General features: G+C 48.7%; 1 protein-coding gene across 1 annotated transcript in view; it reads left to right on the plus strand.

Annotated features, from left to right (window-relative positions):
• Positions 1 to 6,813: 6,813 nt before the first annotated feature.
• Positions 6,814 to 27,400, plus strand: part of LOC308229681 (fibrillin-2-like) — a gene marked incomplete at both ends in the record, with an annotated part of 89,957 nt that continues 69,370 nt past the window's right edge. The window contains 4 exons of the mRNA XM_080633864.1: positions 6,814 to 6,983; positions 20,400 to 20,482; positions 22,484 to 22,582; positions 26,971 to 27,066. Of these exons, the coding sequence (XP_080489990.1) occupies positions 6,814 to 6,983; positions 20,400 to 20,482; positions 22,484 to 22,582; positions 26,971 to 27,066 (448 nt within the window). The remainder of the gene's footprint in view (positions 6,984 to 20,399; positions 20,483 to 22,483; positions 22,583 to 26,970; positions 27,067 to 27,400) is intronic.

A 27,400-nucleotide genomic window follows, 5' to 3' on the forward strand; every position in this document is an offset into this window, starting at 1 on the left:
AAGCTACTTTCACTCAGCTTTGCTCTAGGGTTTGACAGTCACTGATAGGACTGAAGACATCGTCTGCTGCACTTCAGTACAGAAACACAGGAGAGAGGTGTAATAACGTGTAACAGAACTGACGCGCCAGATTCCCATCTCAACATATTCATAAGGTCCTGATATCATGTGCAGCCCAGAAGAGCCAAGCATTAAAAAGCCAATGTTGAAGTTAGCTTTCTAAGCAGCTTTAAACGCTCTCCTTGTACATTTGCACGATTATAATGATGTTAATTAATGAGGATCGCACACTATTTCCCTATAGGATTGCCACATGCAAGTGCATCAAAGCGAGGAGATGGCATCTTTTTCTCTACCAAGTTGGATGATCAGATCCATTATTTATTCCCACTGTTCAGTCCAGGCACACGGGAGACATGGCAGGAATTCCTGGCCTGATCCTGTGAGAAACTTGTAGATCTCTACCCAGTTTGTCAAACGCTTTTGACAGAAAATCAATCACGGGCAAATCTTTCCTTTCACTAAAGGTAAAATGATGTGCCGTCCTTCTTCCTCTCAAACCAGCGTTTCAGGAGCTTGAACAAAGATCATCATTTAAGATGAATTAAAGCCCGCTCCAAACCCAAAAGCTCGTTGCTTAAAGTCAAATTCTATGTTCATGTCAAGCTAAAATGCTCATCAAATCACCCCAGAACGACTCTTCCTTGCTCTTCATTTTTCAGTGTGTCCAGCGCAGCAAAAAAATCAATTCCTTGTACAGCTCTATTCTAAGCACATCATTAATAACAATAATTAACCACGAGCATTTCCCCCTTCACAAGCAGTTTATCTTCATGGCAGCCCTGTGAACCAAGGCAAGGCGTTCTCCTGCTTTACAGGCGGGGATCTTAAACCCTGCGGTTGGCATGAAAACGCATGTGCTCCTTTGCAGAGGCTGGCAAGGGGGGTTTTTTAGTGTGATATTAATTTTACAGCACCTCACGTGCGTTCCAAACGGTTTGGGCTCTTGGAGTTTTCTTTGGGTACGATTTGGAAGCCGCAGGGGCCAAAGTAAGAGAATTTCTCTAACTTACATTTATCAGTGAGGCAGCCTTAGCTAAACGAGCGGTTGGTGTTCCTCTCCTAGAGCAATTGTTGCTACAGATAGGTCTGTTGTGTGATTGAGAGGGAGTTGGAAGGAAATTCTTCTTTCTTTCAGGGAATGCTAAGACAAGGATTCTCCATTTGACTCCTAAAGCCTGCAGCAGGACAGCTGCTTTTTAGTGAGCGTAATTGCATGTAGACTGCTCCTTATGCTTCAGGGCTCTTAGCCTGTGGGGTTTTGCGGAGCTGAGAAGCAGCAGCTGTCCCACTGCTTCTTGTTTCTCAGGGGGCTGATGTGCACCCCACTATTCCCTGAAAGAAAGAAGAATTTCCTTCCAACTTCCTCTTCCATCCCTAGCTCAAGCTAAGGAATTACATTGGATGCACATAGCAGAGGTAGGCAAGATGCTTTAGGTATTCGCTTTGCCTTCTCCATGCTGCTTGGGACCAGGTAGACGCAGGAATGATTGGGATGAGCATTGTCATGCACAAAAGCAATGCCAAACCACGCAGCCACCCAGGGGGAAAACAGATGGGGAGGTAGACAAACACATACAAGTGTTTGTAACTCCCTGTGGCCGGCAACAAGCATTCGATGGCAGGGAAATAAAGAACCAGTTGGAGGCTTGAATGAGACTTTGAATGAGGTCTTGCTGGGCTGCCCGAATCCTGGGGCTTGCTATGCCCTAATCACATGCAGCTGCGCTGCAGAGCCCTGCTCTAGAAAATCAGGGAGGGAGCGAACAGCATCGTGTTCACAGAGGTTTAAACCCCTTCTTAACCCTCTGTAGTGGAAGGCAGGGCAAGGGGGGAGCTACATTTCCCTTGTGTGCCAGTCACTTGTAGGGCTGTGCCCCACTGCAGCCCTCAGAGAAAGAGGAGAGCAAATGCACCCAGGAAATGTTCCTTAAATGTGTTCTCTGAGATCACTCACTCACATGTGAGTTAACAGAGGAAGTGGATCGAGCAGGATCATGCCAGAGGTGAGGCACGGGATAGCATCTATGCTAAGCACAAAGAGTAGTTTTTCCCTAGCCTGGATACCCTAGACCCCAATGAAATCGAACTGGCATTGCAAATGCTTTCCAAAAGTGAAGCTCTGTGATTGATTTAGTACTTGCAGAAGAAGCAATACAACCTGTCCCTTTGTGTAATATCCCTTTGTGTCAGATCACCTGCTTCGGACCAGGTTTTACAATATTTGGTGGCCAAAAGTCACCGATTTCTGGGAGCTTCTGCAAATCCAAGAGACCCTGTGTGCATTTTTAGCTGTCCGAATGCTTTGCCTATGTGGTGCCCACATCAACGTGATGATCACAATGTAGGTGTTAGCAAGGATTAAGCTAGACTGGACTGCAATGCCAACGGTTTGCCCCAGCAGTTGTCACCAACTTACTGTGCCCTTGAGAGGGAGGAAAAGGTAGTTTGTGGTTGTGCTCTCATTGCTCTTCCGCTCCCAGTTCTGCCGTTCTCAACCAGGTGAAGTCCACACTCACTTTAACTGAAGCGGGTATTGCAGGATCAGGCCAGGGAACTGGCTTTTGTATCTTGTGGAGCTCTGCAGATGTGTTGACAGAGCTGCATTCCTTGCAATGCTCCATTATTGGCTGCCTGTGCAAATGAGCTCTGCCTTCTCCCTGTCAGTCCCCGCAAGTTTGCTGCTAATTAGGCTGAGCATCCTTCTGACTTCTATAAAGCTTGTAGGGGGTTGATGAGGAAGAGCCCAAAGAACGGCAGCGAGGACATTTCAAAGGAGCAGAAGAGATGACAGAATCCCCGTCAGCTTGGGGCTTGCCCTGGAATTTCTGCACCTCTGGGAACTGAGCCGATAGCTGCATTTGAACCCTCATCTGCTGGGTGTAAAGAGGTAACCGAGCTCCAAGCCAGATGGTGGGATAACAAGGAGGCATCCTGGGGTCCCCGCCTGGGTTGTGCGCGGCCGTTTGGGTGCCGTTTGGTGCGGAGACCTCTCTGAGCCTCTTTGACCTGAAAAGCAGCTTGGTTTGGGCTTTTAGGAGCCTTCTGGCAAGCTCTGTATCCACGCTGGGGGACTTCCACCTCCTGGCAGGGCTGTGGGTGTGCAGTGGCCCAGAGCAGAGGGAGCTCAGGGAGGAGGAGGCCATGTGCGTTTTATTATATAGTATTTAAAGCAGAGCCATCAGTAACGATTCCGAAAGCAAGAGGCAGAGGGAGGATATTTTTGCATGGAGAAAAAGAGTGGAATGAGACTCGGAGCTGCCATTCAGGCAAAGTCTTCCTTTATATCACCAAATACTTTTATAAAGTATTTTTATAAAGATACAAAGTTCAGACTTTTTATCACCAAATACTTTTTTCCTTTAAATATAGTTATTGTGAGAAAGTGTTTTTAACTGCAGAGATTTTGTCCTTTGGAGCTGAGGTATCTTTTGAATGTGAAGGTTTTGAGCTGGGTCACTTATCCTTCGAGTCCATCTTTCCTTAATTGTTTCATTATAGTTGTACCAATTATAGGAAAATAATCAGCAAGAAAAGTGCCTTTTGCTTGAAATAAGTTTGGGGGTTTTTTTCGCTACTTTTAACATACCATTAAAAAAAAAAAAAGGAGGAAAAAAAGAAAGAATGTGAGTCCCAAATTGAAAATGAATTATTTTCCCCCAACTCCTTTGATGTGAAGTCACTGTTACTAATGCCCTCCTGCCTCCTGCAGCTCCAGCCTAAATTTGGGACAAGCTGGAACTGCCAGCGCTCCCTAATGAAGCGGCCCAAAGGAGGAATGCTTAGGTGATAATCACGTCTGCATTCAGACGGCTCCTGCTAAACCCAACCTCTCCCCCAGCCCCTCCTTGAAGTGAAAGACTTTTGGCTGAAGAATGCGGTAGGGTTGTCCTCTGCTACTCCCACTCCTCCTGCACCCCTTTCCCCGGCGCAAGGCCCTCCCCCTGTCCAATTTGGATGAGGCTGTACCTTTTCTTCTCTCCTTCAAGAGTGAGGGTTTTAGTCCCTTCTTTTCTGCCCAGATCTCCACTAAACAAAGGAGCTCTGGGCACATCACCAGTTCCAGGACGTAAAGGTATTTAAACAGACTTAAATCCAGAGCTGCATAGCTGAGAGCTCATTTCTTTCTCTTTATCTGCCTGATTGTTTGTCTGCCTAATTGCGTGTTAACTGTGATTTGCACATTGTTGTTTTAATGGATTGGTTTCATTTGCACACTCAAAAGCATGGGTTGGAAACTTCTCTCCTGGTTCCCTCCAAGCTCAGTTTCAACTCTGATGTAGTGATTGATTCTCTTTGCTATTTCTTACAAGGGGTGTTTGAGGGAATTTCTCAGAGCTCAAAATCATTTTCGAGCCTTCTTTTTTAAGCTGCCTTTTGATGGTGTAAATGGCTTTTCCATACTCTCTTAGTAAGCCTTGTGTGAGCGCTGTCGGGGTACGTGCCTGTGTATCGATCATTTGTCATGCTTCTCGTTGCTCCGGGAGGAAATGGATGCGTGTGGACTCTCCGCAGTTTAAACTTCAGCACAAAGGCTGGGAATGTCCTGAAGCGCACAACTTCGTGCTGCTTTTTATGACCTCCCTTTTCCATCTGTTCCCTACCTCGGGAGCAGAGGAAAACTCTCCCTTTTGTCTCACTGGGGATATTCCTATCCCAGCCTTCAGCAGACGGGCGCGTGTAGCGAAGCAGCAGAGCTCTTCGGGCTGCAGGAAGGGCAGTTTCTTTGTCTCTGCCTTTGCTCCCAGCCCTGCCTTTTCCCTTCCCACTCTGTCTTTCTCATTGAAACATTAGACCTTGAAAAACGCCTACCCTCGAGAGCGGCGCGATTCCCCGCGGGGGCACTGGGAGCAATGAGGGTTTAGTTCTAAAATCTTTAATATCCTTACGTTTATCTTATTTATATTTTTGTTTGTTTCAGGCACATTTTCTGCCTCTTCTGGCCTGATTTTTTTCCCTTTTGCCTGCTGTGGGGCCGGGCTGGAACGGGAAAGCGCTGCAGTGGGAAAGCAAGGGGGACAGTTAGGGGAGGCTCGGGGGCCCTGTCCCTCCCCGCCGGAGCGGGCTCGGAGCCTCCACAGGAGCACCAGATGCTTTTCCACTCTGGGGTGGACCGGGGAGACCCGTGAGGATTCCTCCCTGAAGGAGCAAACTTTTGAGGGTCTCGAGGTGAGAGATGCTTCCTGCTGCTGAGGAGGAAGGATGGAAGGAAGGGCTCCCCGGCCCCATTTGCACACGCAGAGCTGGGAGGTTTGGGGAAGAGAGGGGAAGAAGGGGACCGGTCCGTGGGGTGCATTCCTCTGCAATCCGTTTTACAGAGCCTTTTTAACCAGCTTTCTTACAGCCTCCCTGGGCTCCTACCCTGAGCCTGGCCCTGCAGCCCCTCAGCACGGAGCTATTGCCTTGTCATAAGGAGTGTGACAACTTGGGGGGGGGGGCGGTCTGCGCTGTGCCAGGGTCCGTGCCCCTTCCCAGGGCTGTTTCCCTTTGCCCCTCAGAGCCTCTCAGACCCATGGCTGATGTAAGGACTGAACTAAAGGGACTCCTGTGGGCTCCTTGTCCCCATGGACACCCCCCTCCCATGTCATTGCCCTCGGGGGAGCGGGGCTCAAGCCTTTCCCCCTAGGAAGGGGCCTTGTTCTGCACAGGGCAGAGGGGCTCTGGGGGCTCAGGACCGGCCCTGGAGTGATTCAGGGCCAGGCTCTGGGTCTGGCCGCTGCCCAGCTATGGCCATCTCGACCATGCTGTGCTTGCCCCAAGCTGTGTGCACAGCCAGAGGTGTGGGGAGTCTCCTTTCTGCCCCTATCGCTCTACTCCATCCCCTCCACAGAGGCTTTGAAGCCTATATCCTCCTCCTCCTCATGGCCTCTTGTGGTCCTAGCTCAGCAGCTCTACATCCCTCCAGCATGCCCATCTCTCCTCTCTCCCTTCATCCTCCATGGAAACCAAGCTTAGCTCAGTGCACTGTGTCTTCATGCGCTAGCCCCAGCTCATGCTCTTCCATCCCGCTGCAGCCCATGATGATCCTTTCACCTCCCTGGTGTACACGTCCCTCTCATGGGTTTGCAAGCAGATCCCTCCCCTCAGCCAGCCACAATTACCAGGTATTCCAGCAACTGATCTCCATGCCGTGGCCTGTCTGGAGTACAATGCAGTAAAACAGAGCTCTGGGACCAGGGAAGGTGGTGCATAAATAGGATCTGCTCTTTCTTGAAGTTCTCTGGTTTCTTCATAGCATCTCCTGTTGCTCCTCTGAACCAAGGAGCTGTGCTGAGGTCAGTGTCATAACCCACCACCATGGGCAGGCAGAGGACGGATGTGCTTTTGTCACTCTTCATTTCTCCATCAGAAAGGCAGGAAAGTAGATGCAAAGGCAGAACCATGAGTCTTGGAGATCTTCTCTTGGTTTCCTCTTTGGGAAAGAAAGGTTTAGTAATGCTGTGGTAGGGAATGATGTGAACGTGTTGGCTGCATGTACAAGGAGCCGAACTTGATGAGGACTGCATGGTCCCTCTGCATTAACTCTGGGGAGGGGCTGCTGGGGGTAATCAATCATTTTGAGACTATGAAGGCCCTTAAGAGCTCTCGTGTCTTTCTCTTTCCTCTGTTTTTGCTTCTAGAAAGGGAACAGCAGGACGGCACCTTGGCACTTGGGGGCTGCTGCCAAAACCCATCCTCTACCAAGGCAGCAGGGACCCTCCAGCTGGAACAAGCATTCGGGGCAGCCGGGGGAATCGAGGAATCTGTGCCATCATGGGGGTGTTATGGCTGGCCAGGTTCATGCTGGGATGTACAGCAGTTATGTATGTGGAACAAGCCCAGGGTCAATATGAAGGGGACTTGCAGACAGACAGATTCGCAGGCTACGAGGAAAGACAGCCAGCAAACAGAGTGCGAAGAAGAGGCCAAGACACTTTACGAGGGTAAGTTTAATGTTCTTCTCTATTTTACAAAGCAGAATCTGGAGACGTGTGCGGAATTGGCTTTCCTTGAGCTCAGGAAGGAGTCTGCTCTGCAGGCCTATGGTAGGAGGAGAGCTCATGCCACAGGGGACAACCAAGCTGACTCCCATATGAGCAGAGCTTGGTGCTGAGCTCTGCTGCTTTGTTTTGGGGATCACAGCATCTCAGGGCTCAAGTGAGGTTATGGCTATGAAGAGCCATCCACAACCTGCCTGTTTGTGCAGTGATGGCTGTGGCTGGGCTTTTCTCCCATTGCTGGGGGGGATTCTGTCAACCCAGGTTTTGACCCTGGAGTTGCCTTCAGCTCTCTGCTTCCAGTCAATGCTCTGGGCTGTAGTGAGAGGTTATTACGTCTGATAACTGCTTCCTCATGGTTGTTGCTAATGGGAAGGTCTCGCACTCAGTCCCTTGATGCCCAGCATGGTTGTGGCTTGTGGTCTCACCTACAGACCACAACTGATGCGAGAGCTGGACCCAGGAGTGTTTTCCACCTGAGGAGGGAGACAGGGCTCGACTCGAAAGGTTCGTGCTGGAGCTGAGCAGTGTTCGCAGGCTCTCAAGATGGTTCCTGGCCCCGGCACTGATTCTGGGTTATTTTAAGTCTGCCTGGCTGTGGTTCTTGGAAAGTGTTCCTGTGTCAGTGGGCAGAATCGGAGCAGAACGTGATACACGCGCGAAGCCTGGCCCGTGCCTGCGTCCTCCAGCACTTGCTGGGGAATGCTTCTTGAATGGGCTGGAGCGCTGAGCTGTCAGCCCAGACAGTCAAATGTGCTGTGTTTGGGCTGGAGCTGGAACACAGAGTCTGGCCGTTGAGCTGCCGGGGCAGGGCTGGCGGCATCTGCTCTTGGAATCCAAACGTGCGTGTCCATTGCTCCTGCTGCGCTGGATTCGGGAGTGATGGACAAGGGGTGTCCTGGGGGTTTGCTCCTCTCAAAAGTGGTACCCAAAGCTCCCTCGCAGGGTAGGGACACCCTATGTCTCCCCCAGTATGACCTGTGAGTGCTTGCGTCGTGTTCTTCTCTTGGAGTCCATCAGGTAAAACCTCCCAAACCTTTATGGCTAAGTGGGATGAGGCTGTTGCTTGAAAAGGATGGGATGGCAGTGTACCAGATCCAGAGATCCTTGTTCAGCCTGGCCGCCTGGGGCTGTGTGTGATTGATGACTGTGTTCGTAGTGAGGTTAGAAAGCGTTGGAAGGAGTTGTGTGCCTGGGTAATGCTGTCTTACACAGCCCTGTGGAAGGAAAAGAAGGGCAGAGCAAGGAAATGACTTTTTCCATTCCCTATGGGTCCAGGAAGGGGGTCACTGGTGTCCGGTGGTCTTACGGCACTCGGTGTCTGAGCTGACCAAATCCTGGTTTCAACACTGATTCACTGCTTAAATCCTTTTGACTCTTGGTGAATCTGAAGGTCCAAATCCCAAGTGCATTTTAAAGATGAAGCCCAGTTTCCCAAGTTAGAAATTCCTTCTGAAAACCCTTCTGCACTTTAAAGCCTCAGACATGGAGCAGCATTGAAGTAAAGCAATACCCAATTATTGGTTGTGTAAGTTCTTGGTGGCCACACAGTAAGTTCAGGCAGGACGTGAAGCGTGTGGCTCCCAGCGCCCTGCAGAGAGCTGAGGACCACACTGCTGCCTCCTTCATGTTCTCTTCTGCTTCTCTCGTGCCCTCTGAAGCAATTGCTGCAGGAAAAGAAAGAAAAACCCCACTGGGGTAAGTGCAGGGTCTGTTTGAGGAAATCTGGGCAACTCTAATGTGAGGCAACTGAGGAGCCATTGTTTCTTGGCCCTTAGGAGAGCAGAGATTCAAGGGAGGGAATCACAGTGGAAGCTGGCAGAAGTCAGCGTGGCTGGAGCTTCTGCCCCAGGGGCTTCCCATGCTCTGTGTCAAGCGGCCATGAGAGTCTCCTAGGCTTTGTGTTCAAATCTCTGCATCAGGGTTTCCAGCCCTTCAGCAATCTCTCTCCAAAACCTCTATTTTACGGGCAGACAGCACCCCTTGAGATGAGAAATCTATTGAAGAGTCATGGTCTAAATAATGTTCTGCTTGGCGTAGAAAGCAGCTACAGATGTCACCAGCTACAATGCTGTAGATGGGTCTGGCAGCCAGTGCAACCCATCTCCTGCAGAGCCACAGACCCAGACTCCCCAGACAGCACCAGCCCCTTGTCCTTATGCTCTGGCTTGAAACAATGCTGGAGAGTTGCAGCTTTGGATCAGCGTCTCCCCTGACCTGGGTTTTGCTGCCTTAAGGCATCAGGATTCTTTGCTGCTGTGGGATTCAACAGAGTTTGATGACACTTTGGGGGAAGTCAGAGAAGCCAGCATTTAAGGTTTGCTTCATTCACAGACTAGCAGTGAGGCAGCAAAAGAAGTGGATGGACAGTGATTTTTTCTTGGGGCAGCTTTGAATGCGAAGGAAGGTAGGGTTGCTTCTAGAAATCTGGTGTTATTTTACAGTGTAGGCACACAGGTGGCTTATGTGATTTGTGTAATCATCTATTCTAATACCACACCTCTAAACACCCACCTGAACCGCTAAACGTGTTTATCTGTGGTTTTGTTTGAATAGTTTGACATCATGTCATGTATTCGCTTTGGCATTTGCTCTCAAAGGCCCGCAGGTTTCTGTTGTTAGAGAGATTAATTTCAATCCAAGGTTCATCTGAAATAGCTTCAGTTCTGAGGCTTTCTTTAGTTCTGAGGGCTGCGTGGAAGGAATTTAAGTAGAACTGGAATTAAACTACAGCAAAGCTTAGCTGCATCACATGGGCCTTTTTATGTCATAAAGCTTGTAGTGAGAAACTGCTGTCTGGTACCTCTGACCAGCACAAGGTCTCCTTGCTGAAGTCTGGAGGGAACTGGCTGTGCACTAGGAAGCTGTAGATGCCTACTGGTAAATGAGGCTTCAGCAATGCAGGAGGAAAGATTGTCTGGATTTCTGCTGGAACCATTTCTTTGGAGCTCTGTTCCCATCCCAGTCTCCTTTCCTAAAGGGAAAAATATGAAATAAATGCAAAATAAACAAGGCTGTTATTCACCAATGCTTTTACAAATAACAGTAACGTGGAGCAATAAATCACAGCCAAAGCCGTGATTTAATCTATCCTTAAACCCATTAAAGTAAAGGCAATTTAAAATGACCGTCTCCTGAAAGGCCCAGCACTGACAAATCCATTTATGAGGCAGGATTTGAATGGGATTATTAGTTTAATGAACTATTGAACAGTTTCCAAGAGCAAGAATGTGTTTAACAAAGGGGAAAGAAAAGATGATTAGTCTGCAGCCAGCTGAGCTGTTTGCTGGCAGAGTGATTTCCTGTAAGTTCATGGCTGCCTGTTCTTTCAAGTAAGAAGAAAGGCTCAGCTACAGCCTGACTTTAAACACAACTAATTATGTCAGGCCCATTAATTATGAAATGGCCACTGCAATTGAGAAGATGGATGAAGAGAGGCTGCTGGGGGAGGCATTGGCTCTACCTCTTCTGCTGCTCTGACTTGCACAAAAAGACAGAGGTGTCTAAATTAAGTGTGGGGAGTGGGGAATACGAGGAGTTTCTAAGCTGCTCTCCTGTAGATGTTTGACACCTCCTTAGTTTGCAACTTGACACTGGGGAATGGAGAGCAAAGGCACATTGCAACTGTGCAACAGCAACAGAAGAGGAGTTGCTGGGAGGTAAAGGAGCTCTTCATCCACCACCCTAAGCTTGGGAGTGTAGATCAGTGGAGAGGGAGAGCCATAGGCTGTGATTCTGGGCCACATGGCACCAAGCTAAACTGGAGCTTATGCTCTGATGCTCATAGAATGGTTTGTATTGGAAAGGACCTGAAAGCTCCTCCAGTTCCAGCCCATGCCACGGGCAGGGATCCCTTCCACTGGAGCAGCTTGCTCCGAGCCCCTGTGTCCAACCTGGCCTTGAACACTGCCAGGGATGGGGCGTGCTATTCAATGTCAAGGGGAGGTTGGCCATAGAGATGAGCTTCATCACTTTAGTCGTTTACTCCAAGATGTGCACAAGGAGCAGATGACTCCCAGCAGTGTTTTAATCCGACTCCATCCCTGACATTGCAGTTCCACAGGGATCTCAGAGCAGGAATTACAAACGGGTGTCCAGCAGCAGCTGTAATTTTCTTCACACTTGCTTTAGGTTTATTGGAAACATGTGCCTTTAAAAAGAGCTGATGCCCGAAGCACAACCAGCAATGTCAGATGTTTCACGATTCAGGCCCTGATTTTGCCTCTGCCAAGTTCAAGAGTAGTGTTTTAGTTGACTTCGTTGAAAGGAAAAAGCCCTAAGAGGGAGTCAGCGACTCTTGCCTGCGGTGTTACATCTCTGCTCCTGCTGTCGATCTAGTGAGAGGTACTGATTTCTTCAACGTCTCCAAGTGAAGCCCTTTAAATGTGGAAGTTCAGCTTTCATTCCTTAGAAAAAAGTTGATTTCTAGACCTCAGACTTGCAGGAAACGTGCTTGAATGTGAAATCCAGTTTAGAGTAAGAACCAAGGTGCTACTAAGAGGCAGTAGAAGCCAAAATGTCCCATTGCTTAGCTTAATGCTACGGTTTAGGCTACCAGACACTCTCATACTGACTGTGTGGGTTGTTTGTGAAAAAGAGCCAGTAACTATGGTGATTTAAATGCTTAAAAAAGCAAATCTATGGGGTACGTCACTAACTACAACTGAACCAGCAACCATGTGTAGCCAAAGAGTAACAACACTCCAGTGCTTTAGAGAATGATCTGAAATGGACCGTGCTGCTTGTGGTTGCCCACATGTCATTGCAGTTGGATTAGGTGATGACTGCAGGGCCCTTCCAACTGAAATGTTCTCTTCTATGTCATTCTAAATACTGGGTTTTCTTACATGACAGTGAAACGCGCGTTCATGTGTGCTCTGAAGGCTCCATCTGCACGGTAAAAGCTTTGGGCATCTCCACTTAGAAGCTATGAGGAAGAGCATGGTTAAACAGCAGCAGATCCTCCTTGCCTTGCCCCATCACGTTCCTGTCCTGGGCAGGATGTGGGTCTCTGTGCTCTGAGGCTTGCTAAAGCCAAGTTTAGAGTGAGTGGACGTGGTTCAGTAAAGGTGCACCTGGAGCTTCCAGCGCTGTGATCCAGTTGTCTCTTGAGCATCTCTTGAGTTATCTCTTTGGTTGCTTCCAGGTCCACCCACTCCAGGCATGTAAACCTTTATTCATAAAGCTAGAGCTGAAAGAGGAGGAACAGGATGAAGGCAGCAGATGGAAACTTCTGACTGAAGACTCTTGTTCCTAAGTTTTCCGTGTGCTTTGATTTATATTGTGAAAGGGCTGATCTTGGACTTCTGGCCTAGGCTGGTTTCTCTTGCTCTTGGCAGGAAGCATGAAGGTGACTTTGGCATGGCCAGGGGTTATCTGGTGGAGAAGTGAATGGGTTTTGTTGGAAGCTTTAAGAATTGCACTTGGAGTTTTGATTGATTTCAGAATCTAAGGGGAGGGGAAAAGATGGGAGAGTTGGAAATGCTGCTTCCCAAAGGGAAGCGTTAACCAGTTCCTGAAAATCTGCTTTCTGCTCTGCTTTATGGTAGGAAATTCAACCCTGGCTACAGAGACGAGAGAAGCACCATCAAACATTAAAAAGTCCCATTTAATGCTGTTTCAATTCAAGACAAAGAGAATTTAATATGTATTAGAAGTAGAAATGGAATAACCATCTGGAAGGCATAATTTAATTTCTCCCTATTTTCTAATAATATAGAAATGAAACCAGTAAGCACCTGAGTGACTTTATTTGAAACTATAATTGCTCAGTTAAAAGCATATATTTTGGTACCGTGCACTGTCCTGGCTAACTAAAGAAAGTGGTGAAGTGGGTGTCTATGGGGTGACTCTCTTTAGCTTCAGACCCTCCATTTTCTAGGAAAAAATAACTAAACCATAAAACCCGAGATTAAAATAACTGCTTCAATCAAGGCTTCCTTTTCTGTTAAATAGCCAAGAAAAAACAGCCTCTGTTCACTTAAACCAATCTCTCTTGTCTAGAGCCCCTTCTAGGCCCTGGCAGGAGGAGCTGGCAGTGGTGTACTCTTCCACCTCTTCCCAGTTTCCTGAAGGAGAGCCACAGTGGAGGATCAGCAGCTGAATTCAGATGCTTGAAGGGCTCAAGTGTCTTTGAGCCTCCTATGTCAAGGTCTTCTGAGTCCCAGTTACATTGTCTGGGGTAAAGCAGAGACCAGGGCAGCAGAGATGAGAAGTGCTCAATGATGCAACCCGGGTTTGCTCAGGAGGGAGCTGGTGCACAGCATCACCCCTATCCCTGGGGATGGAGGTAGGGGTGCTCCAGAGGCCAGGGAATGTAAAGGGTCTCCAGCAGGAATGTGAGAGACACCGTAAATCTGGGGCTTTGGTGAGATCAGAGAGAGAGGTTTGTGTTGCCACAGACTGAGTATTGCAGGTACTGCAGAGAGTCTTAGGGAAGTGATCCATAGCTCAGCAAACAGCTTCAGGATGTGCTCAGTTCTGAATACTTTTGGGTTTGTGATATTACCCAGCAAAATAGCTGTTGGCAGTCTAAAGGGTTGTGGCTTTTACTGGTGGTAACAGGAAGTTGGCATCTCTGCACCTTGAAAATCGAGCTCTTAGAACCAAAACTAATTGAAATCACTGGGACTTGAACTCGTTCCTGAAAGCTAAACAGGTGCTGGGCTGCTCTAGCAGGACAGGAGGATGATGTTTCAAGTGGGAGGCATTAAGCACCTCTTTTGCAGGACTGAGTTAATATCCTTACATTAAACAGGGAACAGCATAGGAACAGCTGGCTTCTCCAGTGGAATTACTCTACTTTCTCATTAGCAAATAACTTACTACACTGTATATTGCTCGAACACATATAGACCTGGGGGGAGAGTAAGCGATGAACACATGCATAGTGCAGGCCTAGACTTGTAAAACTGATAAACCATAGAATCATAGAATGGTTTGGGTTCAAAGGACCTTAAGATCATCCAGTTCCAACCCCTTGCCATGGGCAGAGACACCACACACTAAACCATGGCACCCAAGGCTCTGTCCAGCCTGGCCTTCAACACTGCCAGGGATGGAGCATTCACCACTTCTTTGGGCAGCCTGTGCCAGTGACTATATTCATGGTCTATGTATATTCATATAGTGTCTGTGTTTATAGGCATTAATGTTGACTCTTGGCAGAGGTGTGGATTTCATGGTAAGAGGAGGGCTGGGGAGAGGGGACAAGTAACCTAAAAGAAACTTCTATGTCTCTTCCCTAGAATAGCTGCTCTGTGGGTAGCAGCCAGCGCTCCTTTTTGCAGTGTCAAACCAGGAATCCTCTCTAGCTTGGTGTTGGCTCCATTGTCACTGAGTTGGTGAATTTATAGCAAAATCTGAAGGACTTGGGGCAATCTGGAGCAGTGTTTGGGCTGAAGGTTGTTCCTAAAGCTGAACAAGCAGAAGTGCATCGAGAATGGGCTAAATCTGTGCCTGGGTTTGATTTCCCCATAAATATTTCAAAGCTGAAACCTGAGGACAGAAAAAAGCCTGCAAATGAGGTAAGGGACAGGGGAGGTGGTGACTGTAAATGTGCCAAGGGGTTTCCAGTCATCCCCTGTAAGTTGTCAGAGCTGCTGCACCCCAAACTGGATGTGCTTGCAGAGTAGAAGAGAGATTTTCCTGTTTCTCAAGATACCCAGAGAACCCAAAGAGAGGACAGAAGAAAGAGGGAGAAGGCTGAGCAAGCTTCATGGGTTCCTAACATTAGGAGGTTGTGAAAGCAGGGAATAACTCCTCTGCTTCATGGGTTCCTAACATTAGGAGGTTGTGAAAGGGGGGAATAACTCCCCTGGGCCTGGAGTAACTCCCCTGGACCTGGTGGCCATGCTTCTCCTAATCAAGTCTAGGATGTGGTCTGCTGCTGTTGTGGATTTCTCCTCTGATGAATCTGTCCCACCTAGTCTGAGGACCAGCATCACGGATGAAGTCTCTTGACCATTAGGTTTGCGGTGGGATAGTTGATCTGAGGTGCTTCTCACCCTGAAACCACCAGGCATTGATCCCATGTGCTGGTGGGGAAGTTGCTGAACACTCTTCCATACAACAGCGGGCTCCAGCCCTGCGCAGTTGTACTTTGGCAGGGCAGGAGGGTAGTTTTTAAGTGAGTGTTTTGCTTGAAACACTTAAAGAGAAAGGAATTTGTGCTTGGTCACTTGCCCGACGTACATCTGGGACCTGGTGCAAGTGCTTTCCTTAGCAGAGTCTTAGCTTACAGAAAAGCAGCAGTCTGAATACGAGTACCTATTCTGTAACTTAGACCTGTCCTCATCAAGGCAGCAGAGAAGAGATGTCAAGTGTTGGCATCTCTGCTCTCACCAAGAAACCCAGACCGGTCCAGAGCACTGTGGCTTAGAGCCCATGGACCCTCTTAGCTCAGCCTCCTTTCCCATTGAACAGAGGATATCTTGGAAAGCAGCGCTCAGGAGGGAGAGTCACAGCGCTGGGGACCTGTTTGCACCCAGCCGGAAGATGTTTTAGGTTGTATCAAGGAGGGAAACACTGAGTATCTGTGATAAACAACGGAAAGGGTCCCCGTGCACTGGCAGCAGGTACCCAGACCAAACTTTTCCAGGCGGACACAAAGAAAGCAATGAGCTGGGAGAACATTTGCTGGACCACTGAGCGTGCACCAAGGCAGACCAGGGTCACAGGCCAGGGTACCCTCGGTCGCTGGACAAGTGTCTCCACTTGGTGAGAAGAATAGGAAATTGGCTCAGAGTGATGAATTATAGTGGGGTTTTTTTGCCCCCTGAATTGCTGTGTTCCATTGCCCTGGATGAGGCCAATAGGGAGAACATGACCAGCTATGGGAGCAATCCCTGTGCAGATCGGAGCATCTCTGAGAATTACCCCAGCCCTGGCAATCCACCAATTTCCATTCCCTTCTCTCTTCCTCTAATTTAAGGAATGAAAACACCAGTTTTGATGGCCAGTGACAACTGGGGTGCACTGATTGCTCACGACAGGGGAGACAAACCCTGGGCTGCTGAGCCTGCTGTCTGGAAAGCACACACTACGTACAGCCAAGGGTTCATTAGCTTTGTGTCTTGCTGGGTGGACACTGCAGTTATTACTCAAAACAGAGCTTTCTGAAGGTTTGGAGAGTTCAGCCTAGCTGGGCGTCCTTTTGCCCATGGCTGGAGGAGCGGGCAAAAGCCTGTGTGCATGTGCTGATGTTGGGGATGTAGCTGTGGGTGAATGGGAAGCTCAGGGTGACTTGACTTGGCACTGGTGGGGCTGCACCTTGAATCTGGGCTCCTCACTACAAGAGAGACATTGAGGGGCTGGAGCGGGGCCAGAGAAGGGCAATGGAGCTGGTGCAGGGCCTGGAGCACAGTGTGATGGGGAATGGCTGAGGAACCTGGGGGGTTCAGTCTGGAGAAGAGAAGGCTCAGGGGGACCTGATGGCTCCCTACAAGTGCCTGAGAGGAGGATGGAGCCAGGAGGGGCTGGGCTCTGCTCCCAAGGAACAAGGGATGGGACAAGAGGAACCGGCCTCAAGCTGCACCAGGGCAGGTTTAGATGGAGCTGAGGAACAATTCCTGCCCCAGAGGGTGCTCAGGCATTGGAACAGGCTGCCCAGGGCAGGGCTGCAGGCACCGTCCCTGCAAGGGTTCACACCCCGTGGAGACGAGGTCTCAGTGCCATGGGTTAGGGGTGGCCTTGGCAGTGCTGGGAACGGTTGGACTGGATGCTTGTAAAGGTCCTTTCCAACCAGGTTGGTTCTGTGATTCTACGACTTAGTTTTTGGCTTCCATCTGTGCCTGCGAAGTGTTCTCAGCCTGGACTCCTCATTCTGTGCTGTGTGCCCTTTCCTACCTTTAACAATGAATTCCTCCGGGGTCACACTGGGCATCTGACAATAACTGGCAGGACCGAGTCCTTTTTGGCTGCTTGCTCAGCCAGTGAGCAACAGCTCAGTGCTCCAGGCTCTCTTTCCCAGGCTGCTAACAGCAACAGCCAGATGCTGCTTGTGTTCTGGCCCCACAGGCGGGCTGGCACCCTGAGCCTGGGGCAGTCCTGTGGTATGGATTGCCTCCCAGTCCTTGCTTATGCCTCCAACCCCATTGTGGATGTGGAAGAAAGGCTTCTCTTGCTAATAGCCGTGCTGTTTCACATCACATGGCCACAACTTTGCTCTGCTCCAGTGGGTTTGTTTCTTGGCATCTCCCCATTCTCGGATGGAACCACGGCCAGCAGGCAGCATTTGGTGCCATCAATTGGAATTCATGCTTACTTTGTCCCTGCTTATCTCTAGAATCCTGCTTATTTAAAGAGGACAAAGAAGATGCTATGGCCAACATTGCCTTTCCCTCTGCCTTTTCTTAGCATCACCCTTGAAGCCATATTCACACTCATGAAAATAGTTCTCTTTAGCAGCTGAGCTCTTCCAGCCTTTTCCTACATGGCACAGACGGCGATAAGGGGAGATCTGCCTTGTCTTGCAGGTCTATTTTTGCAGCAGCCAAACCATGGGGCTGCACCAGCAGCGCAGCTCTTATCTCCATGGCTCTAACACCCAAAATAGAAGCCACCCGGGCGCTAGCACCATCTCAGCAGTACAACTGTGTCTCTCCAGGACTGCATCGTATCTGGATGAGACCCCCTTGCTACTCAGGAGGCAGAGCTGAGAACCAGTGGAGTAGAAAAAGCCTCTTGGTTTTTGGTTTAGGCCTGGTATGAAGTTTCTTGCTGGTTCTGAAACGCCTGTGGATTTTGATTAGCAGCAAAAACCCAAGTTAAGGGCAAGTTTATGGACTTGGAATTACTTTTCCTCTAACCTTGACATTCCCATATCCGAGGAGCACTTCACCACAAGCTGTGGCTGCAGTTTGCTGTTTAACAACTAAATGACGTGCCTTTTATCCACACCTTCTTGCTGATGGGAACGTGGGCTTCCAGCTTCTTGTTCCCAGGATGGAGATGACTGCTATTAATTTCCAAAAGCAATTTTGACACCATTTGGTGAAATGTTATGTGTTTTCTCACAAAGCAGTGTTCTCCTCACTGAGTTATTGCTTTGGAATCTGATTTCATTCTCCCTCTAGGTCATTTCTGTGACACCATTAATTTCAACCCATTCAAAATGGATTCTCCCCATGTTTTGTTTTGCAACTCAGCTAATTTCTAGCATATGCTTGTAAAGGTTCAGTTCTGGAGGAACAATGGTGATCTGGTGCTTTAGCTTACTGTGTAACAGGGTGCCCAGGGCCTCTCCCAGCGTCCCTGCACAGAGCTTGATGAAATCCTTGGCTCCCTGTCTCGTAGGAAAAGGTGGTACTTGCCACCACAGTTCCAAATACTCACTTCGGTATCGGTTTCATTCAACTTCCACTTTCATCTGTTGTAGTCTATGGGATTGATGAAGATACATCTTCCTTCAATGACTTTGACAAAAAAGCCTGATAAAATGGCTATATAACAGTGTATGAAGGTTAATGGTACCTTCCTTGCATGGCTGTTCACATACACATGTTGGAAGGGGGAACTAGCAAACAGCTTCAGGTGGACGTTAAACTGCATTCTTTGGTGCCTGGCTGAAGTCTCTGGCTGCCTACACATTGCATGGGGAGTCCTGTATCAAAAGATCTTCCATCCTTCCGTCCTTCCATCCTTCCATCCTTCCTGCATGCTGGCAACTTGAGGGATGAAACTTGGGCTTTACAGGATCTCTGCATCTCTCTGCTCAGACAACTTCTCTTCCCAGTTCATGCCAACCACAGACATGTCTACTTCTACCCAAAGATTTACACCTGAGTACCAGTGGCAGTACCAGTTGTGCTTTATCCAACCTAATGCAACCAGGAGCTGCAACCCCTATCTGCAGGGAACCCTAATCCATACCAGCAGAAGCAGCTCTGCATTCAAGGTCTCCTTTTAATTTCTAAGCACAGGAAAAGCAGCAGATGCCCAGGCTCTTGGAGAATATAGGTGGTTTTAGAATCAAAATGTAGAGTCACTCTCAGGTCAGATGGGAAAAGAGTTGCCAGTTTCTATACAGGACACTGTGTGCTCTGGGAACATCAGAACTGGGAAGCAGAGCAGCACAGCAGGTCATCCCACCCCGTCTGTGCTGCTCAGGGACCTCCATCAGCCATGAAGAGAGATGGCTTTGACATGGGAACATCACTCATTGCTCAGTAGAGGGTTCCTCAGAGTTTGCTCTTGGTCCAGCTCAGTGTTTTTGTCATTAATGCAAGCACTGCCCAGTTCCTGCTTCCATGGGAAAGCATTCTGCTGCTTGCACATTGGAAAGGTCCTGCAGTGTATCTGCTGCACAGCTGCTGGGTCTGCTGCACGTCTGCACATGTGCTGCACTTCTGCTGTGCCCTGCCCGTGTGACTGTGTTCATGCTACATGTGCTGTGCATCCCATGTGTATCTGTTGCATCCCTGCTTTGGTTGTCATGCTTTCTGCATGTGTATTGTATGGATGCTTCACCCTGGCTGCATGTCTTCTGTGTATCTCCTATGCATCTACTGCAGTCATGCTGAAGGTGGAAGACTTGTCTGTGCCTGGGTAATGGATTGAGGGTGTTCTGGGATCCACTACCCTCTCCTAGCCAATCTGCTGGGAGAGGCTGGAAGCTGGTAGTTGAGCCCCACAGGATGCTGCTGAGACTGGTTGGTGTGCACAGGGTGCGCAGCCATCCCAGCCCCCTCTGCCTTCCTGCTCCTGGCTCGCTGCAGGAGCTTGAGAATGGCATTCAGTGGAAGAAAACCGGGAAAACCTCCCCACCACTCAGATTTCCAGGCAGAAACAAAGGCAAGGACAGGAAAACAGACCAATGGTACAGCTCCCACAACAGAGAGATGCAGGTCGCCAGCTGATTATGGAATCATGGAATGGTTTGGGTTGGAAGGGACCTTAAAGCTCATCCAGTTCCAACCCCTGCCACGGGCAGGGACACCTTCCACTAGAGCAGCTTGCTCAGGTCGTTGACAGACTGAGTATGGACTGGTTTTAGACTGATGATGTTTAACCTTGTGGTTACGGTCCCATGCTACGGCCTCGCGTCAGGCTAGGCCTGGCTTTCCTTGAGTTCCTCACCCTCCATATAGCCCTAAGAGAGCCACTGTAAACTCAGAGCCCCAAAGCATTCTGCACAGCGAGCTCAGAAATCAGTTCCTAACATAATGTATGGTGGTTCCTTTGGTGGGAATGAACCGTGTCTTGTTCAAGCTCACAGCGAGGGAATGGGATTTGGCAGAGAAATGTCCCACCAGAAGCTGTTTCACCGCTCCCCCGCAGCGATGATCCATGAGGATCCATGCTGGATTCATCCAGTGCACTGCACAGAAACACAGGAAAACAAGGATTGTTTTTCATTTTCAGACCCAATGTCTGTGGCTCGAGGTTCCATTCCTACTGCTGCCCCGGCTGGAAAACGCTGCCTGGAGGGAACCAGTGCATCGTCCGTGAGTATCCGTCTTCCTGTTAAGGGCACCAAGGGAGCCAAATGCCATGTGGGAAGGGATGCACATCTCACTGTTGAGCGGATAGCACAATAGTTCATAACCCACTGGGACAGGAGCACCGGTGCTGGGAGTTCTCATCTCTGCGAGGCTTGATTAAACCTGGGTGGTTATAACTGGTGCCTGGCCTTTTATCCGCTGCCCCATTGCCATGGTGTTCCTTGTTGCTTGACAGGGAGGTGAAGGAGCCTGCCCTTTGGATGGGAAGTGCAAGTCAGCTCAGGAGTAAATAAATGAGATTCTCACTGGGGACCATAGGGATGATTTTACCTGCATTTGGTCGTGCTTCATACTGCAACACAGTAAATACATGATGTCCTGGAGGTATTAATAACCTGGACGTACAAAACAGCAGCGAGCACTATGGGATGCTGGTATCTCCCAGTATTTTAGCTTCCTGAAGAAATCTTCTGCATTAGAGCACACTTGGAATTGTATTGAGTGCCCTTTTCCAAAACTTCCTAAAAGGAGTTGACAGTGAGAGGAAAACAACGGGCTCCTCTAGTGGGATCTCCCACCTCATACAGGTCCCCTATTTCAGAAGCAATTCCATCTTCAGAGTCAAAAACTCCCTCACGTTGGGAGAGAAACACCTTGTGCTTCCTAATAGAGAGCAGTCTGGGACAAGATGTACAAAACTGAGCCCGGAGCTGCAAATGCTCTCCTGTCAATGGAAACGGTGTCTGTTATGTTAGGAGTGATCACAGAATGGTCTGGTTTGGAAGGGACTTTAAAGCTCAACCAGTTCCAACCTTGATGTCCCATGGGCAGGGATATCTTCCACTAGACCAAGTTGCTCAAAGCTCCATTCAGCATGGCCTGGGATGGGGGCAGTTGATGTATCCTTGCACACAGTGATTAGCCAGTCCCAGAGAATGGCATTTTGGTGCACTCAAAACAGAAGGGCAATGAAGAGGCCTCACATCTCAGGATATGAGATGCAGTAAATGCATCCAACTTCACCGCAGGTGATGGTGAGAATCGGAGTTCTGCAGCCTCTCCTTTCTCCTAAGAGAAACTCACATAATCCTCCGCAGCATCCTTGGGACACGGGATGCCCTGACAAGGATGCAGGGCTTGAGTTGGATGCTGGCTGCAGCGAAGGGTTAAGGAACTCCCAGCCAAAGCGCTGCTCTGTGGCATGTGGGGTTAGTGACACTCAGGGCTGGCTGCTGGCTTTTCTCATAACTAAACCATGCCATCTGGGCTGCAGGTCCTCAGGGGACTCGGGCTTGTAATTGTATTTATAAAGCACACAGAGATGAGATACTTTCATGGGGCTCTCATAAAAGTTGTGCTTACACAGGTGGAACAATACTGCCAGTTAGGCTCTTGGCTCCCATGGCACAGGAAAGGGAAGAGATTAGCAGGGGTCCCAGGCAAGAAAGGATGGGGATTGATATGAAGGCATCCTGCTGATGCATCTGTGGCTGACTCAGGCTCAGCCCCTCATTCCACAGGAGATGCATCCCAGTCACAGTTCCCTCAATGCCAGACCACAGAGTGCACAATGCTTTGTGGAAACACACAACAGTGTAAGGAAAAGAACAACCTGCCTTAGTTTGACCATCACTTGTCTCTGCTGAGAAACTTGGTTAGCAGGCAAAACAAATGTAATAACAAATATAGCATCTGTTACAATAGAACGAATACAAAAGTGAAATATATCTTCCCTGTCCTCTGCTGCCTCTAAAAGCAGTGTGGCAGCAGGACCAACCACTGGCTATGGTAAAAGGAAGATGTCTCCAAGAACTCCCTGTGAACAAGTGGGTCCTTCCCACCGCTGGTCTGCCCTGAGTCCTCGAGAGGTGCCCCAGCTTCCTGCCCAGGTTCTTATCCTTACGAGAGATGAATTCACAGCCCTTTAGCAGCCAAAGCCAGGTCTGTGAGCCAGTTCACACGCCAGCACGCTGTGCTCATCGCTGTGTCCTTCTCTTCCTCCAGCAATTTGCAGGAATTCTTGTGGTGATGGGTTTTGCTCACGGCCAAACATGTGTACGTGCTCCAACGGACAGCTTTCTCCCAACTGCGGCTCAGCTGGAGGTAAGAACATTGCTGGTGCTGCTCCTCCCTCTGGAGCAGTTCTGTGCTCTCTTAATTTCCCCGTCACAATGAAGGGAAATGTCTGTGCATCCCTGGAATGGTTCGTGTTTTGGCAGCCGGGTTCTGATGTGAATTGGGGAGCAGGCAGAAGGGCTCATTTCTTGTGGCCTTTTACTAAGGGTCCTCACTGCCCCTGATACCTGGAGTAAACTGCTTGCAATTCCTGTATGAGGGATCCTGCAGGATGCAGCTCAGAAACCGCATCTCAGCGGCAAAGAGCGACGCTGCTGCCATAGAGTCCATGCATCCATCCCTGGCTGTTCTTTGCAGCGGGATGGAATCTGTCACTGCTTTTGGGAGCCGAATAAATATTCTTTTTTTCCTAATGGAAAAATGATGCAGCTTTTCCTGGGCTGGGATCTGGATGTCAGGGAGAATTGCCCAGGGTTTTAACCAACTGCTGGGACTCAATGAGGTTCCCCACTGGCAGAGTGGGGAATGCAGAAACTGTGTTGCCCCTTTTTCTGCTTTCTTCTCCCAGCTTGGACCTGGGAAGAGGACTGGCTTAGGTCTCTGAGCAACTCTGAGCGACAGGCACGTATCCAGAAAGCAATTCCCGTATCCCTCTGGTAATCCCTGCCCATTCAACACCAGACCCTGCTTGCAACCACTCCGTTACCCTGCAGCACATGGTTCTGCACAGAAAACACTCCTGCTCGAGGCTAAATCCTGATCACTAATGATCTTGTGTACTTTCTGGAAGGGAATTATTGCTCCTTTGGGCCCCTTTTTCCATTGTATTGCTGAAAGGACCTGGGAATTATGTAGAGCCCAGGCTGGATATGAGTCAATAGTCACGTAACGGAGGGTGATGGCCACAAGTTGCTGCTTGAGATGTTCCAGCTTGGGACCTTCAGGCATGAAGATGATTTTCTTGGAGAGTGGTGCAATGCTGGGGAGAGTAACCAGAGCTGGGGGGGGGATCACTCTCCTTGGGGGGTTTAGGCTTACAGGGACGAAGCCATAGCCAGCCTGATGTGCAAGCCCTTCCACCCGAGCTCCTATGAGCCAGCACAGAGACCCACCTGGGTCAATGCAGGCTACAGGCAGCCCAAAAGGGCTTCGGTTGTTCCTAAAGTGACAGCAGCGTGTGGATGGGGGCTTGGACATCCAGATCCCCAAACGGGGGTGACCAAATCCTGGGTGACCATTTGCACTTGGCTATAGAAGCACTTCAGCCATACGTGATGCCACTACTCAAACACCAGCCAAAGAGTAAAATCCTGCAAGCAAAGGAACAGAGCTTTGGTGCAGAATCGGTTTAAGAACGGGTTTTGCCTGTGCCCTGTGTAAAAGGTGGGAATTCAGAGGGTTTTAGAGGCTTCTGAGGTCTCAGATGGCTGCTTCTAGAGGCAACCCACAGATTGATTTCCCATTCTTGCCCATCTGTAGGCAAGCTATTGTTACTAAAGTGACTTGCAGGCATCTGACTGAAGGCCAGAACCCCCCCAACCCCGCATTCAGGGTGTGACTCAAAGAAGGCAATTCCCAGAAGCTGCTTCCCAAGTGCCACGTTGTGCTCCAGCCCTGCAGATGTCCCCAGCAGGCGCTCAGCACCAGAACCCGTGTGCGTGTGCTGCTCCTGCAGACCTTCCCCATGGCTTTGCTGAGAGGAAGGTGCTGAAGACACCCAAGTTTCTGGAGTGAGGGTCCATATGTTAGCAATCAGAGCGGAATGCGAGGAATGCTGTAAGCTGTATATACATTTGGGCACAGCCCTGGCATTCCCCTGAGCCTGGGCTGGCTTTCAGCATGCGCTCGAGGTGGGGGTAGGTTCCTCTGCAGGGGCTTCATCGAATCTGGCATTCATTGTGGGGATGCTTGGGTCTGTATTTATCATGAATGCTTCAGGGAGGTAAAGCAGACAAATTGTGCATTCCAGAGGCCATAAAAGCCACTCTGCCTCTCTCTGTCATAACAAAAGGCTTTGTTTCCTGCTTTGGGGAGCTCGGGTATTTCAGGAGTCATTTGCAAGTGACTGTTTAGATGATAGTAGTCGGTCAGCAGAGAGAAAACCTGCCTGGAAACTGGTGCTGGTGGTGGCAGCCACCAGTCCTTTAAAATCAATTGTAGAACTGATCCAATCCAGTCCTGGGAAAAGTTAATCAGGGCGAGCTGCCATTCCCTTTATTCCTAGGACTTTGGTCTCTGCTACCCTGGCAAATCCTGACAAAGCAGAACAGGCCTTTAAATCCTTAGTTGGAAGCTGCTCTTCTGCCCGGGGTTCTAACAGTGCCAGCCGTGGGGATAGGTGAGATGATGATGGGACCTCGGCTTTGGGGATCATGGCAGAAGAAAGGGACCTGCTTTGTGCAGGTCCAGGAGGAGTCTTTGTCACTTAGAGGAAGAGTTTCTGGATGAGCATCAGGGTTCTTCTCATGTCAGACCCTGAAGTCCCGAAGGTCTCAACTTCTCTAAGCCTTTCCCCGTGCTGAGTGCATTGAATCTGAAGCTCAGGATGCTGTTTCCTGACAGACGGGCAGCTCTGACAGACAGGTCCGAGCTACCTCTGTCTCTGGGCAGCCCTCCCAGATTTGCTCTATGTAATTGTTTTCCCAGGGCTGATTAATTGTAGGGAGCAGTGCAGGGGAAGCGTGTGCTGGAAAACTGCCTTTTCCCAGGGAGACTGGGCTCATGTCTGACAATCTGGGCAATGCTTTGAAGCCTCCAGCTTAGGTTCCTTAATCATTAAGCTTTCATCTAAATTTGGCCTGATCTCTGGCCATAGAGCAATAGGAAGAGTAGTAGACATCACGACTAATTCAAACCACACCAGCAATGCATGGATTAAATGTACAGCACATGTGCTGAGCATCCTGAATGCAAAGCTCTGAGACTTCCCATTCCACTCCTCCTTCCTTTCAGGCTTCTATGAACAAGGCATCAACCATATATTATCCCTATTGGACTCTTGTCCTACTACCTTTTGGACAGATGTTTCACTTGCACTGGCCCCAACTCTTTCCTGCTTGGAATAGAGAAGACGCAAACCATAGCTGACCATGCACTCTCCTTCTTCAAGCTGCCAAACCAGGGCCTCTCCTATCCCTGGCAGACATGAGGTGGTTCATGCTGAAAACCCCTTTTCACATAACTTGCTATAACCTCAGGCACTTGCAGTTTGAGTTGTCACATCTTACAAAGGATGAATGCATTGTTCCAGGCCATTCAGGGAAGACGAAAGCTCTTTGACCTGTATTTGTAACTCAATGTTTAGCAGTTAAGCCCCATTTTTGGGCTCTTCTGCTTAAATACCACATTACTTAAACATTGAGTAGTGATGAAATGGTTAAGCCAATACTGGCTTTGTGTCTACATCAGTATAAAACTTCCCAATTTATTTATTGCTATTGTTTTCCTACAGTACATTAGTCACATTTGAGTGTGGCATAATCCAGTGTGAAAGCTGAACTCTAACACAGCAAGAAGAATAGATGATATGTGCTTTTCTTTTCAGATCTCTTAAAACCCCCCTGTACTAAATGAATTGCACCATAGTAATAGGCCACATAAAAAGAAGTATCTTAAAAGTTGATGTTTTTCCTCCACCAAAGAAATCCTATTCCCCCAGACGTCTCATAGGTCTTTTAATAGGATAGCGTTTTAAAGATTAGATAGCCCAGAATGTGAAAAGTGTGTTTCTAAAATGGGGCAATGATCCAAAAGGATAACAGAAAGGGTATGAAAATACTTGAAAAGTGTAGTATCCTGAAAGAAAGGTTTGTTCAGAATGGCAGAGTTATGAAAGAAAGGGAGGTACCAGGAGCTATGCCCTTACTCACAGTTACACGAGCTCCGGTGTCCTATAGAAAGGGCAAAGCTGCAGCTGTTTAACTGGGGTAGATTCCTTAGCAAAGCAAAATGATGAGTTTCTGTAGAATGAGGTCTGTTTGTATGACTCTAAACGCTGTTTGCTGTAAGAGGACAACGATACCTTATCCTGTATGGGATGAACTTGAAGTACATCCCTGAATTGCTCCTAGTCTCCCACTGCCCATAGTGCTCCTGGGTTTTCCCTGTCTGAACAGTATCAGGTACAGGAAGAATAAAACATCTTACACCTAGGGAATAAAGAACAGGCTCTGGTATTTACCTTTGTAATTGTACCTCAGTAAAAGTGTAAGCCTTTAACCACACTATGGGCTCATATCCTACCGTGGGAGGTCATCAGTCTCTCTGCTTAACTTGAAGGAATCGGCCACTTACCATCACCCTTAGGTTCTGCACTGAGACCAGAAAGCTTTGAACATCCCTATGTGCGAGGTGTTCACCTCCCATCACAAACTGTTGCATCGTTGTGATGATTATTTCCCTGCTCTTCCCCTTAGTCCAAACCTGCAATGTGAGGTGCATGAATGGTGGGAGCTGCAATGAGGAGTCCTGCCTCTGCCAGAAGGGCTACACTGGAACCTACTGTGGACAACGTAAGTACCTGCAAGTACTGACCAGAGAGGTCACCTTGCACACACTGATGTGCTCTTTGGTCGCATCACTATATCCTCCTCTCCATTGGAATCTCAGCCCTTAGAGGATATAGATACAGATACAGACATATTAGATGTAATTTAACTGTAAATATATATATATACATAGATACAAATACATATATATATTAGATACAATTCCTATGTAAATAGTTTCAGATAAACAGCATATTCTCAATGCTTTCAATTAGAAGAACAACAAAAATACAAACCAACCGGTACTTTTTTGGTTATAAATTGCTCCTGGTTACATTTGGGAAGTTGAATTTTTAGT

The sequence above is a fragment of the Psittacula echo genome, assembly GCF_963264785.1.
Source record: "Psittacula echo genome assembly, chromosome: 24".
In the NCBI taxonomy this organism is placed as follows: Eukaryota; Metazoa; Chordata; class Aves; order Psittaciformes; family Psittacidae; genus Psittacula; species Psittacula echo.